This window comes from Aethalodelphis obliquidens, unplaced genomic scaffold (genome assembly GCF_003676395.1).
Source record: "Aethalodelphis obliquidens isolate GAN/ISIS:26980383/991018 unplaced genomic scaffold, ASM367639v1 scaffold37, whole genome shotgun sequence".
NCBI lineage: Eukaryota > Metazoa > Chordata > Mammalia > Artiodactyla > Delphinidae > Aethalodelphis > Aethalodelphis obliquidens.
In genome coordinates, this window is record NW_020837981.1 from 11265942 (window position 1) to 11279985 (window position 14044).

General features: G+C 49.7%; 2 protein-coding genes across 5 annotated transcripts in view; both read left to right on the top strand.

Moving 5' to 3' along the window:
- The window catches only part of SYNPO2L (synaptopodin 2 like), a 17266-nt gene extending 9128 nt beyond the window's left edge, over positions 1-8138 (top strand). The window contains exons 4-7 of one of the 3 annotated variants that reach the window (XM_027129845.1): positions 899-2441; positions 6822-6923; positions 7808-7872; positions 8094-8135. In XM_027129845.1, coding sequence (XP_026985646.1) covers positions 899-2441; positions 6822-6923; positions 7808-7817 — 1655 coding nt within the window. In that variant the 3' untranslated portion in view covers positions 7818-7872; positions 8094-8135. Of the gene's footprint in view, positions 1-898; positions 4578-6821; positions 6924-7807; positions 7873-8093 lie in introns of those variants that run through there. The other 2 variants (XM_027129848.1, XM_027129847.1) reach the window with 2 other exon arrangements.
- MYOZ1 (myozenin 1) lies at positions 2332-13606 on the top strand. Of its 2 annotated transcripts, none has more exons than XM_027129875.1 (6): positions 2332-2441; positions 8094-8184; positions 9111-9289; positions 11259-11505; positions 11885-12050; positions 13092-13606. In XM_027129875.1, the coding sequence occupies exons 2-6, from the start codon at positions 8112-8114 to the stop codon at positions 13321-13323; spliced, it is 897 nt and encodes a 298-aa protein (XP_026985676.1). In that variant the 5' UTR covers positions 2332-2441; positions 8094-8111; the 3' UTR covers positions 13324-13606. The 2 variants fall into 2 exon arrangements, with proteins under 2 accessions (XP_026985676.1, XP_026985675.1); XM_027129874.1 differs by lacking the exon at positions 2332-2441 and adding an exon at positions 6820-6923.
- The last annotated feature ends 438 nt before the right edge of the window (positions 13607-14044 follow it).

The window sequence follows — 14044 nt, forward strand, 5'->3', positions numbered from 1 at the left end:
TTGAGGCACAGAGGAGCACCTTGGATTTAGAAGGCACTTAAGTTTTGTCCCAACTGTTAGTGACAGTGTCTCTGCTAAGGGAATTCTGGGAAGAAGGGCCACCTTGAGTATGCATGTATGTTTTTGTGTGGACACGTGTATTTATACATGTGTCTATGAGCCAGGATGTATATAAGCTAGAGTATATGGGGATGTGAGAGAAAAGTACAGATGAGAAAATATGCCCATAGCCACCTCTCCCTAGAGCCATATTCTTGTTGAAGTGATGTGTGGTGGGAGTTATTTCTATGAATGTATATGACGTGGATCACACGATGATAGTGGAATTATGAATGAAGATCCTCATTGCTAAGGATCCTTTGTGTCCTTATTATAGGGTAAGGGGTAGGAAGAGGGGATAAGTCCCAAACTTTCTGAGAAGTCCCCTAATAGGGTCTCTTTGGTGGGAGAAAAGTGCCCCTTCTTTTTTTTTCTTACCGTGGGACCTGCTTCATGTCCTTGCCTGCCATGGGAAGTAAACCCCCTTCTACCGCAGCCTCACATTGCCAGCCAGGAATGGAGGGAAGCAGGGGAGGCATGCGTGTGGTGTGGGTAAGAGCAATCTCCTGAAAGATAGGAGGGAAGAGAGGATAGGAGGAGAGCTGTGGTCAGAGTGGTGTCAGGGCAGCCAACTACCCTCTGCCTTCCCTTCAACTGTCCTTGGTTTCACCTTTCACCTCCACTCTGGCCCCAAGTTAGAGGACTTTGCCAAAGGCAGGAGAGACCTTGTGGGTCAGGCCAGTGAGAAGACCAGAGGTGGGAGGCCTGAGGGAGCTCGCTGGTGGGGGGGGGCGGGGGGCGGGTGAGAGCCTTGGGGAACAGAAGATGCTCACTGACCATTCCCTCCTCCTCTCCCCAGAACTGCAAAGGGCAGAGAGCCTCCAAGAGAGAAGTGTGAAGGAGGCCAAGACCAAATGCCGGACGATTGCATCCCTGCTAACCGCAGCCCCCAACCCCCACTCGAAGGGGGTATTGATGTTTAAGAAACGTCGGCAGAGAGCCAAGAAGTACACCCTAGTGAGCTTTGGGGCTGCCGCGGGGACAGGCGCTGGGGAGGAGGACGGCGTCCCTCCAACTAGTGAGTCTGAGCTGGACGAAGAGGCCTTCTCCGACGCCCGCAGCCTCACCAACCAGTCCGACTGGGACAGCCCCTACCTGGACATGGAGCTGGCCAGGCCGAGCTCAGGCGCAGCAGTGGGCCAGGGCCCGGGGCTGGGAGGGCAGCTGAGTGAGGCCTCTGGGCGAGGGGCCCAACTCTTTCAACAGCAGCGCCAGCGCGCAGACTCCAGCACTCAGGAGCCGGCCGGGGATGGTCCAGCCGCCACGCTCAACGGTGAGGGCCTGCAGTCACCACCTCGGGCACAAAGCGCTCCGCCAGAGGCGGCTGTGCTCCCATCCAGCCCTTTGCCGGCCCCTGCAGCCAGCCCCAGACCTTTCCTCCCTAGCAGTGGAGCCTCTACCCCAGCTCCAAGCATCTTTAACCGGTCAGCCAGGCCGTTTACTCCGGGCTTACAAGGGCAGCGGCCAGGTACCACCTCGGTTATTTTCCGGCCCCTGGCTCCCAAGAGGGCAAATGAGAGCCTGGGAGGCCTCAGCGCCGTCCCACCGCCTTTCCTGTCCTCTCCGCAGGGGACCACTCCTCTGCCCAGCTTCTCTTCAGGGGTTCCCAGCCACGTGTCAACCCCGGGTTCCGCCAGCACCCCACGCTCCTCCGGCCCCGTGACGGCCACCAGCTCCCTATACATCCCAGCCCCCAATCGTCCTGTTACCCCAGGCGGAGCCCCAGAGCCCCCCGCCCCCGCTAGCGGAGCTGCCATGACCTCCACCGCTTCTATCTTCCTATCGGCGCCTCTGCGACCTGCTGCACGCCCAGAGGCCCCCGCCCCTGGCCCCGCAGCCCCTGAGCCCTCCAGCGCTCGGGAGAAGCGCATCTCCGTGCCAGCTGCTCGCACCGGCATCCTCCAGGAGGCCCGGCGTCGGGGGACCCGAAAGCAGATGTTCCGGCCGGGAAATGAGGAGACGAAGAACTCGCCCAACCCGGAGCTGCTATCGTTGGTGCAGAACCTGGATGAAAAACCCCGGGCTGGGGGTGCGGAATCTTGTCCAGAGGAGGATGCCCTGAGTCTCGGGGCTGAAGCCTGCAACTTCATGCAGCCACCGGGGGGCAGGAATTACAAGACTTTGCCTCACGTGACAGCTAAAACCCCGCCTCCAATGGCTCCCAAGACCCCACCCCCTACGACTCCTAAGACTCCACCCCCAGTGGCTCCCAAGCCCCCTTCTCGAGGGTTCCTCGATGGGTTAGTGAATGGGGCGGCCCCTTCAGCTGGAATCCCTGAACCACCAAGGCTTCAAGGCAGGGGTGGGGAGCTGTTTGCCAAGCGTCAGAGCCGAGCGGACAGGTATGTGGTGGAAGCACCTGGTCCTGGCCTTGGCCCTCGGCCCAGAAGCCCTTCTCCTACCCCCTCCCTGCCCCCTTCCTGGAAATATTCACCCAATATCCGTGCCCCACCTCCAATTGCTTACAACCCACTGCTCTCACCGTTTTTCCCCCAAGCTGCCCGAACTCTCCCTAGTAAGATCCAATCCCAAGGGCCTCGGGCAGCCCCCAAGCAGGGCATTAAGGCTTTGGATTTCATGCGGCACCAGCCCTACCAACTTAAAAGTGCCATGTTCTGTTTTGATGAGGTTCCCCCGACTCCTGGACCCACCTCCTCAGTGCCTCCCAAAACTGCCCGAGTCCAGGAGATCCGCCGATTTTCGACTCCAGCGCCCCAGCCCACTGCAGAGCCCCTGGCACCCACTGTGCTTGCCCCCCGAGCAGCCACTACATTGGATGAGCCCATCTGGAGGGCAGAGCTGGCCTCAGCCCCCGTCCTTAGCCCAGCCCCTCCTCCAGAGTCTCCCAGGGGTCTTGGGACGTCCCCCAGCTCCTGCGGCTTCCAGGTAGCCAGGCCCCGGTTCTCAGCTACTAGAACAGGATGGCAGGCTCATGTGTGGAGGCCTGGGGCGGGCCACCACTGAACAGGGCACAGCTCCCAGGACCAAGGAGAGGTGGAACAGCTAGTTCCTAAAGTTGCTTCTACCCAACCCGCCCGCCCCCGCCCCCGCCACCCCTCCTTTGCAGGCTAAATTCCCTCCTGCCAGAGAAAGTTTTGGAGTTGGTGTCCCATCTCCCAGCTTCCTCCTGACTCCTAACCTCCCTGCTGCTTTCCAACCTATAATACTATCTTTGCTTTGGTGTCTGTGCTTCTCTTTGTAGTTCCTTGCCTGGATCTCTGTCTTTAACTCTGTCTCTTCACCTACACTCCTCCACTAGTCTCCATTTCTCTACATTTGTGCTTTTTTCTGTGGGCTTTGTTTTAACAGTCAATGAGAAAGACAGAGAAGTTACCACTGAGACCTCAGGCAAGAAGCTCACCACCAGACAGGCAGCAAAGGGACTGAACTGACCCCTATTTGCACGAAATCATTTGCTGCTCCTCACTCTTCTTTCCCAAGCTTGTCTGGCATTTTCCTAGGTGTGTGTGTGCAAGTGTGTGCGTGCACACAGATGTGCTCTTCTGTCTGAGGCAAGAGTAAGAGGAGCCGTCTAAATAAAGACCCAATCTGGGTCTTACCCTTGCACTAATGAAAGAAGAGTCAGTTATCCTCACATAGAATGTCTGGTGGGGAGAAAGAGACTCATTAGAGTTAAAGATCATCGTCTGTAGCAGGTGTAGAGCATCTGGTGAAATTCATAGAGTATGAGGAGACCCGAAGGACCAGGGCAGTTTGTATGGGTTGAGTTATACCAGCTAGACCAGGAGTAGAACTAAGAATTCTGTTCCTTGGGATTTCAGAAAGTTAGCAACTGGAGAGGCCCATGGTGAGCAACAAAGCATCCAAGAAGTGAAAAGAAAGAAAGAAAATGTCCTCTGAGAATGAACAAATCATTGGCTTCATTGTCTCATGAACTTAAGACAGAAAGGAGAAAAGAACCATGATGTGGAAAGTGAGGTAGAAACCAGGAGCACAACAGAAATGAATGAAATTGATCGAGCCTCAGAGAGAAGCATGGTGAGGGAGACTACAGTGTTGGTAGAGAGTAAAATTGGGTAATAAGAAACCAATCATGTACACAAAAGGGGAATTGGGGAGAAATTTGAGGGAGAAGAACGTATTTGTTAGAGTGAAGGGGGATGATGGTGGAGGGATGTGAGAGTGTGTGCTGAGTGTTGAAAGACAGGTATCTGTGCTACCTCCTTTGAATCTGTCCCTCTGTCTTCTGCAGCTTGTCATAACTACCTGAGAAAGGGCAGGGAAACACCCAGAGCCAAAACCTCTTTTTAGTTCTACCCCATCCCTCAAACCCTAGTTCTTATTTCTTTCCAGCTTAGGTCCTGATCTCTGATCCTAGAGGGATATGGGCTCCCCTCTCACCATGACCACCACCAGTCACGCTTGCTGCTTGATCTGGAAATTGATAATTTCCTTTGCATATTGAGTGTGAGTCACAGTACTTTGGTTTGTGCACAAGAATAAACTTATGCTCCATATCTTCTGTTGTTGTCGTCTCTTCTAGTTTTATACCTAAATCCTGGTCTCCCCTTCATCTTCTCTAATTCATACCCCTGATCTCCTGATTCCTGATCTCTCTCTCAGTTCCTACCCTCCTATTTTTTACTGTTTTGCCCTTCACCCCCTGGTCTTTTGCTCTTCTCTACCAATTCTGTCCTAATCCAGTGTAGCCACCTCCATCACTCCCCCAGTTCTCTCTCCAGATTCTCCCCTTCTCCATCCCCTGCTCCATACTTCTCAGATGAGGCCTCAGCTTACAGAACCTAGACAATTTGGAAAGGCCCTGCTTTCCCAACACCCTGGAGGAAATGAAGGGGAAGCAATGGCTGAAGTTGAAGGTGGGGTGAGAGAGGGAAGAAGGAGAGAGAGGGTGGATCAGCGTGGATTCAGACTAATAAAAAAGAGAAGGCACTGAAAGGCGGCTAGAATTAGACTTCTGAGAAGAGGAAGTTCTGTTGCCCCAGTTTTACCAGCAGGGGGCAGATTTGTGCCAATAACCAGGCCCTTGACCCTGATTCTCCCAAATATGCAGCCTCTCAGAATTTCAAAGGAAGGGCTCAGAGAGCCTAGGCTAAATATCCTGTCTTCATTCACTAGGTAGTTTTAGGTACTCAATCATAAGAGACCAAAATTTTGGTTGGTTTTGAGGGGAGGATGGTAATGATGACGAAATCACCTTTTGCTATTTATGTTTTTTCATCTAATTGCTTCTTTGGGTTAGGAGAGAATGGAGAAAAAGGACAAAAGATGAGGAATCTGGAGGCTAAACTGGTCTGGGCAGAGGCCAAGTAGAGGGGAGCAGGGTGAACTTTCAGCCCCTAACCTGAACCTATAAAGTTCAGGATGGGAAAAGGACATGGTCAGGAAGAGTGGGTAGCTCACAGAGGGACAGAAAGGTATTCTGGGGACTACAAAAGCCACTTCCTAAGGCAGCCACAACAGGGTGGTGGATACAGCAGAGGTACAGCAGCTGGTTACAAAACCTGAGCAGAAGATGGAGAAGGATCCAGGATGTTCACGCAGCTACCGAGGAAGGTGCCGGGCAAATGACAGGTTTCCCTGGAGGGGGCTCTCAAGCTTGTGCCCTTTCCCAGAGGCTTCTCTAGACCAGTGTGAATGGGACAGTCCAGATCCTATGGGGTGTGTGCTCCCTTTGAAGAAAATCCCAAGTAGGAGCCTCAGAGAGTAAAGCCCTGGCAGGTCAGAAGCCTACGTGTACCCCTTCAGGTAGAAGTGACATCTGGGACTTCCCTGGTGGCGGCCTCAGTGGTTAAGAATCTGCCTGTCAATGCAGGGGACACGGGTTCGATCCCTGGTCCTGGAAGATCCCACACACCACGGAGCAGCTAAGCCCGTGCACCACAACTACTGAGCCTGTGCTCTAGAGCCCGCGATCCATAACCACTGAAGCCTGTGCACCTAGAGCCTGTGCTCCACAGCAAGAGAAGCCACCGCAATGAGAAGCCCGCGCACCACAACAAAAAGTAGCCCCCACTCGCCGCAACTAAAGCCCGCGTGCAGCAACAAAGACCCAATGCAGCCAAAAATAAATAAATTAATTAATAAATTAAAAAAAAAGTGACATCTATCTAGCAGAGCAGGCTAAACTGAGCACCCGAACAGCAAATGGGGATGAAAAGGCAGAAACTGGTCAAGTCTTCTCCCACATCATCCCTGATAGCCTAACTACTGGATTTGGTTAATTTGGTCCCTTATCCTGCCAAAATCTGGCCCTCCCAAAGGAAAGACCAGCCTATCCAGGAACTTTCAAAGGGCAGTTCCATTGTGAACAGAAATTCCTTCCCGAAACATAGCATCTTAAACCCTCCCACCCCCAAAATTCACCCACATGTCCCTCCAGCTCCAGCCTGGATTGTCTCTGAATGGCTCTCCAGACACATTCTCCTGGTTCTCACTTTCCCACTCCGAATTCTTATTCACCACTTGCTGCCTGCTTCCTCTCTCCCTCTCAGTTTTCACTTTCTCCCTGAGTGCTTCTTTGGATCTCAGCCTCGAGGTGCCAAAGAAGAGGAGTCCCTGGGTAGACTGATCCTTCGCTCAGACAGCTTAGTGAGAGAATTCCAAAGGACTTTCCTCCCCTTCCTGAGCCTCTGGGCAAGGAGGATGGGATCTTGGTTCCAGGGTCTCAGTACCCCTGTGCCATTTGAGCTGCTTGCGCTCATCGTCTCTATTAATAACCACCCTCCCTCCCCCACTGCCAGTGCTGCCCCCACGCCTGCCCAGCTCGGGTTCTCTAGTCACAGCAGCACAGTCCTCCAAAGCTGCTGGACCCCAGGGAGAGCTGACCACCGCTTGAGCAGCCGGTAAGTCTCCAGCTTTATAGTCAGAGGGGCTGGAGCCCACTCTGCTGACTGCTGTGTCTGTGTCTGTAATAGTGACCCTTGATCCTGGGGGGAGCTCCTCCCTCCTCCATCTGTACTGAGTTCCCAGTTGTCCAGTTCAGGGGAGCCACAGAGAGTTGGAAGGAGAAGGGCCCAAGAGGGTGGGGGGATTGGAGATGTTGGGGGAGGCACTGGAGGAATGAGAAGGGGGTCTGAGAGGCTGGATGGAAAACAAGAACCTAGTTTGGGCTGAGAGAGGTATGGGGAGAATCTATTTAGCAGTTCCTGGACTCTGGCCTCAGCAGACCCCACTAAGCTAGTAGAATCACAGATGTGCTGTGAGACAGGACTCAGCAGAAGACATTTCGCTGAGTGCCAACTTCTGTTAAGGAGGGGCTGGAATCTGTATCTTTTCCCAGCTTGTCCCCCTCCACTGCCAGATCCTATGATTATGTTCCTGTCCTCCCTGAATTCCCCACTGCTATGATATTGCTGAATTGACATGCATCAAGATTGACCTCCCTCTCCACTCCAGGTCTGGGGGGTGGGGAGTGACTGAAACTGAGTGGGAGCACTGCTGTCACCTCCCAGGCCATGATCCAGCTGGCCCAGTGGAGGGGCAATAACCTCTCCATCCTATGGAGAATGTTTCTGGCTGGATCTCCTCAACCCTGGCAGAACATTTTTTCTGCTCCACCCCCCCCCCCAACCCCACTCTGGGGCTTGGGGAAGACTGAGAGGCCAGAGTTTGCAATGATAATCCCAGTCTGGGAGCCCCATACAAATAAAAGCTTCAAGTCATGCCAAACCAATGAAACCTGGGTGCATTACCTGACCTGTAAGTAATGTGTTGGTTTTACCCCCAGGCCCTCCTAACACATATTGTGTTCCTAAGCCTGGCACCAGCTCTATGTAAAACAGCTGAAAAGAGGTTGGTAGAAGGCAGGGGCAAGGGGTGCATCTACACTTTCTGCCCTGCTTCCCAAGAAGAGAAGCCCTAAAGCAATGGTTTTTCACCTTTTAGAGAAATATGTACTTCTTTTAAAAAATCTAATGAAATTTTTCTCCCTGAAGTCCTTAAGCAGTGCCTTACTGTAGACACTCACCGCAGTCCCTGTCCATCCTTCACCTCCTCCTTCCCACCCTATCCAGGCTCCATCCACCTCCACAATGCCACTCTCAGGGACCCCTGCCCCCAACAAGAAGCGGAAATCCAGCAAGCTGATCATGGAACTCACTGGAGGTATGGCATGTTTGCACCTACCTAGTGTGGGACTTCTTATTGAGAGTATCTCTGGCCCATGAGCCCCAGAAGTATCATAAGGTTATATGTGTCTTAAGGCGAATAGATAAGGAGAGACAAGAAGAATTTGGGGTGGGGGTAAGGTTTGCAGGGGTGGGGGGAAGGGGGGAAAGGAAGAAAGAATTCAACACTGACTACTCACCCTTCCACCCTTTTCACCTTGTAATCTGAGACAATAACACCCATGCCATGTTACCCAGCACAGGTCCAAGACAACAGGACCCACAGGTCAGTGAGGTATGTTTGAGAAGAAAATATATATGATGGAGACTGGCACAGAATAAGGTCTCAATAAATGGTTAATTTCCTTACTTCTTTCCCCAGAGCTAAGGAGCCTCGTATAGGCACTTAAAATGGAAAATTGCTCAGGCATTTTTCCTGGGGGTGGTAGGAGTACAGCAGGTGAAGAGCTCTCCCAATCAATACCTAGAAGCTGTTTGCAGCCAGTTTACTGAGGGGAAGAGAAGGCAAAGGAGTTAAGATAGGAGTATATATTTAGAGGTGGCTTTGGGCTTTCCCCCGTGCTACAGTTTCCCCAATGACCTCCATCTATGATGTTTCTTTACTCTTTTGCCCTGTACCCCATACCTTTTACCCCATTCACCGTCTTCACCCCATTCTAGTATCCCCACTGTCTCACTCTGCACCCCATTTCCCATGCATTCTCTCCAACTCCAAACCCAGGAAATCAAAATCCCTCATAAACTAGATAGAATTTGATCAGACATCACAGACAGCATCTGCTTCCCTCAGTGATCTCTGCTGGGACACACACACTTAATTAGTTGTGGATGGCGGCTTCATTGGGAGCTAGAAAACCCTACTTTCCTCTTTCCCTTGCCTCTGCCTCCCCACCTCCCTGAAAGGTGGACAGGAGAGCTCAGGCCTGAACCTGGGCAAGAAGATCAGCGTCCCAAGGGATGTGATGTTGGAGGAGCTGTCGCTACTCACTAACCGGGGCTCCAAGATGTTCAAACTGCGGCAGATGCGGGTGGAGAAATTTATCTATGAAAACCACCCTGATGTCTTCTCTGACAGCTCAATGGTGAGTTCAGAACTTTACTACTCTCAAAGCCTCGTGCCTCTTTTGACAGCTTCTTGGTAGGCCCCGCCCGAGTCTCTAAAATATGACCCACCTCCCCTCCCAGCTAATTTATAAGCTCATTAACCCCCCAGATACAGCGAGCCCCCAATAGCTCCAGGGTGAATTACAGCCCACCTCTGAAACTAAATCTGTATCTTAGAGCTGATGAGGCAGGGTGGGGAGTCCACACCTTCAAGGAGAAAACTCCTTCCCAGTATGGTTAAGTATTAAAGATAGGATTACCAGATAAAACACAGGATGCCCAGTCCTATATTTTAAAGTTGAGATACACACTAAATAAGCTACTGAGGATATATTGTAGGCACAGTAAATAAAGCCCATATTTCATAATACCTTTAAATGGAGTATAGTCTATAAGAATATTGCATCACTATGTTGTATACCTGAAACTAATATAATATTGTAAAGCAATGCTACTTCAATTAAAAAATTAAGTTGAGATATACACAGATAATTTTTTAGTAAAGTATGTCCCATGCAATATTTGGGACATAAGTTTTTTTTTTTAATTGAAGACACTTAGGGAATTCCCTGGTGGTCCAGTGGTCCGGTGCTCTCACTGCCAGGGGCCTGGGTTCGATCCCTGGTTGGGGAACTAAGATCCTGCAAGCCACGCAGCATGGCAAAAAAAAAAAAAAAAAAAAATTGAAGACACTTAGTTAAATTTGAATTTCAGATACACAATAATTTTTTAATATAAGTATGTCCCATGAAATATTTGGGACATGAAAATTAAATTAAAAAATACAGGACACTGAGTTAAATTTGAATTTCAGGTACATGATGAATACTCTCATATCTAAATATGTCCCATGCAATACTTAGGCATATTTATACTAAAAAAGTATTATTGTGTATCTGAAATTCAAATTTAACTGGTGTCCTGTGATTTTTTCTTTTTGCAAAATCTGGCAACCGTAGAAAGAGGTAAGTGAATTTTTATAACCATCTCTTCTTGAGCCATTCTTTTATCTAAAGGGTCAGTATAAGGACCACAGATGTGGGGACCGAAACCATGCTTTAAGGTCCTACGTCTCCTAGTCAGGATCATTCTCCGAAGAGAAGTAGAGATTGGAGAGGGACCAGGCACAAGATGTTTCAGCTGAGAAGGAGGGGATCGTTTCCATTTCCTTTCTTCCCCCTCCACCTTTCCTGGGCAGCCAGGGGAGAGTGAAAATAGATGCCTACATGGGGCCAGGGGCAGGAGTGTCTGCCATTTGCCCGTATGTAGGAGCAGAATAAAAATGCTGAGCCGGTCATATCTAACTTTAGGAGGCCAAAAGCCCTCCCCCCTGACTGTGTCTGGTTACACTGGGTGGAGCATGGGGGTGTGTTCGGTAGGTGGCCAGGAAAGCCTCCTGAAGGAGTTGGCAGGGTTATTTTTAGGCTTTGGGGATGGATCCAGTGTTGCCCTTTGGGCTTCCCTTCCCCCTACCCACTACAGTTTCACTGTCAGGAAGTCCTGGTCCAACAGGCACCAAGAGGAGAAAGGGAGAGGAAGAGGAAGAGAGAGAAGAGACTTTTATCTGTTAGACAAGATGCAGGGGAGGAGCAGAGATCTCTGTAGTTCTTTAACTTGAGGCTGGGTTCTCCATGCCAGCCCCAATCTCTCAAACCTAAGTTGAGCAGAACTCTTGGTCCTCTTTGCCTTGGTAAGGAGGGAAAGGGGATTTTGGAGAATGAGTTGCCCCCATCCTAGATGTAATTCGAACTGAGCCATAGGGGTTGTATCCCTTAAGGAGAGTTTAATTTCTCTCAGTCAGGCTATCTGCTAACCATCTATTGGAGGGGGGAGTCTCAGATGATTCAGTGTCTTCTGGTTGTCCATTGTCTCTGATCACCTCCTACTTGCTATGGTATTCCCCATACCCATTGCTAACCTTCCCCTTACTTTGTCCTTTCTTTTCAGGATCACTTCCAGAAGTTCCTTCCCACAGTTGGGGGACAGCTGGGTACAGCTGGCCAGGGATTCTCCTACAGCAAGGGCAGCGGTGGAGGCCAGACAGGGGGAAGTGGCTCTGCCGGACAGTATGGCTCTGACGAGCATCACCATCATCAGGGCCCTGGGTCTGGATATCGGGGTACACATGGTCCTGGGGGCCAGACTGGCCAAGGAGGAGCTGCTGGCACTGCAGGGGTTGGCGAGACAGGACTAGGCAAGTATCCTCACCCAAGAATAATGTGTCTGGTCTCTAAAGCAGAGAAATACCCAGGAATGAGGCCTAGACTGGGTGTAGGAAGCAGGAGAGGCCTGTTGAGATAGCCTGATGGACTTTCTGGGTCCATAAGGATATAGAGACGTGTCTATTCCACCCAGAAGCCTTGTCTCTCAGTCACCTTTCTAGCCTTTCAGTTTGTATCACAAATCCGACTCCAGGCTGTCATTATTTCACAAACCTTATACAATTACCAAGATATTTTACCTTTGGTCCCTGGCCCCAGCAACTTCTCTAGTGCAGGGCTCTGAGACTAACTTCCATTGGCTACTAACTGCTATTATTTGACTTATTATTATTTCTCTCCCATGGCTGCCAGACGACCAGGCAGGTGGAGAAGGAAAACATATCACTGTGTTCAAGACCTATATTTCCCCATGGGAGAGAGCCATGGGGGTTGACTCCCAGCAAAAAGTGGAACTTGGCATCAACCTGCTGGCCCACGGGGCCAAAGCTGATCTCCCTCAGTATAAGTCCTTCAACAGGTAAGGAGGATGTGGAAGGAACCTGATGCATTCCAGTGTATGGCAACATGCCCTTAGTTGGAATGGAGACTGGTTCAAATGTTTCAGGGGGATGAGGAGGCATGGGAGGAATTTGGGGGCCACAATTGAAGGCTTTTGGTCTTTTCACTCTAGCTCAGAGAAACAGCATGGTATGATGAAGGAAAAATTTGCTAGGAGGCAGGATCTGAATTTTAGTTCATAGTTATGTTCATAGCGGTGTGGAAAAGTCACCCTACTTCTGAGCCTTGGTTGCCTTGACTGTGAAATGGGAATAACATATTACACATTTAAAGGCTTCTTGAGGCTCCCTTCATTCAAGGTTACAATTCCATTACTGTCCTTATAGTATAATTCTATTTTTCTTTTCTTTTCTTTTTTTAATTGAAGTATAGTTGACTTACAACATTATATTAGTTTCAGGTGTACAACATAGTGATTCAGAATTTTTATAGATTATGTATCACAGCAAGTTATTATACTATTGAAGATTCTATTTCTTTATACCCTACTTTAGTAAGGTTCAAGTATCTATCCTTTTGGAACTGGGCTTCTCTAGACTGTGTGAAAACAGGACAGGGAAGCCCTAGAGAAGTGCTTTTGGTCCTAAGGTACCTGGATTTTCCAGGAAATGTTAATTCCTCTCATCCAGGGCACGCACTATCCACTGAAGGTGGGGTAGGGGTTTTGAGGGGGGTCATTATAATTTAAGGCGACCTCAGACCCTTGAGTCTATAGTGTTTGGGGTAAAATTCTCTGAAAATGTGACTGGTTTGGCTTACAACTATCCATGAGACTCTCTATCTAGTACACACTAGACTACTTTTCTCATTTTTAGCTTTGGGGAAACAAGCAAACCAGAAGGGGGAATGGAGTACTTAGGGAGAAGAAGAATAAGGAGTGCAGAAGCAATCTGCAACTAGAATTCACAGACTTCCCTATCCTCAAAACAGTGTAACATCTCACTGACAAAACTCTTTCTTTTGTTCTGGTTTTTAATTAAATAATGTGTCCCCTTTTCAGGACAGCAATGCCTTATGGTGGATATGAGAAGGCCTCCAAACGCATGACCTTCCAGATGCCCAAGTTTGACCTGGGGCCCTTGCTGAGTGAACCCCTAGTCCTCTACAACCAGAACCTCTCCAACAGGCCTTCTTTCAATCGAACCCCTATTCCCTGGCTGAGCTCCGGGGAGCCTGTAGACTACAACGTGGATATTGGCATCCCCTTGGATGGAGAAACAGAGGAGCTGTGAGGTGTTTTTACCTCTACTTTGTATCAAGTTTCCCCTCTCTGGTTCCATTTTGGAGAGAGAATGCTGAGCAGGATACCCCCACTGAAAATCCAGTATCCTTGTGGGAATGGAGGGAAAAAGAAAGGAGAGATCTGCCCTTCCATCCTTCACTCCAAGTCCCCACTCCAAGCATCTTTTCTTACCAACTCAGAGCTCCCCTTCCACTTGCTCTGTATGGAACCTTCTCTTATGGAATTTTCTCTGCCTTCGGTAACAGTTAATAAACTTCAAGGAAATGAACTCATTCTTCCTCTGATATTTGAGGGCAGACGAAAACTGAGGCTAACAATGCACAGAGACTAATTAAAGTAAAATACCATACATCCATTATTCGGACTTCAAGACTGACCTGATTACTTACACACCCACATCCGCACCTGCCAAAGCACATTCATAGGTGTATACAAAGACATACTTATTGAATAGTACATAAGACAAATAATCATGGACAAACACATGTGCTGGCCCATATGTGGGCAAAGCTAAGCAGCAATTGTGTGCTGTGTTTAGGAAATAGGCGTTGGTGACCCTGGCGTTAGCTCTCTTTAAGAAGCTGATTAGAAACTGGGATAATCAGGATTACCCAATTTTTACAGAATGAGAGCATGCCATAAAGTTTCCAGATGACACGAGAGTGAGCTTAGGAATATATGTCAAAGGTTACAGGTTCCCAAAAGGATGA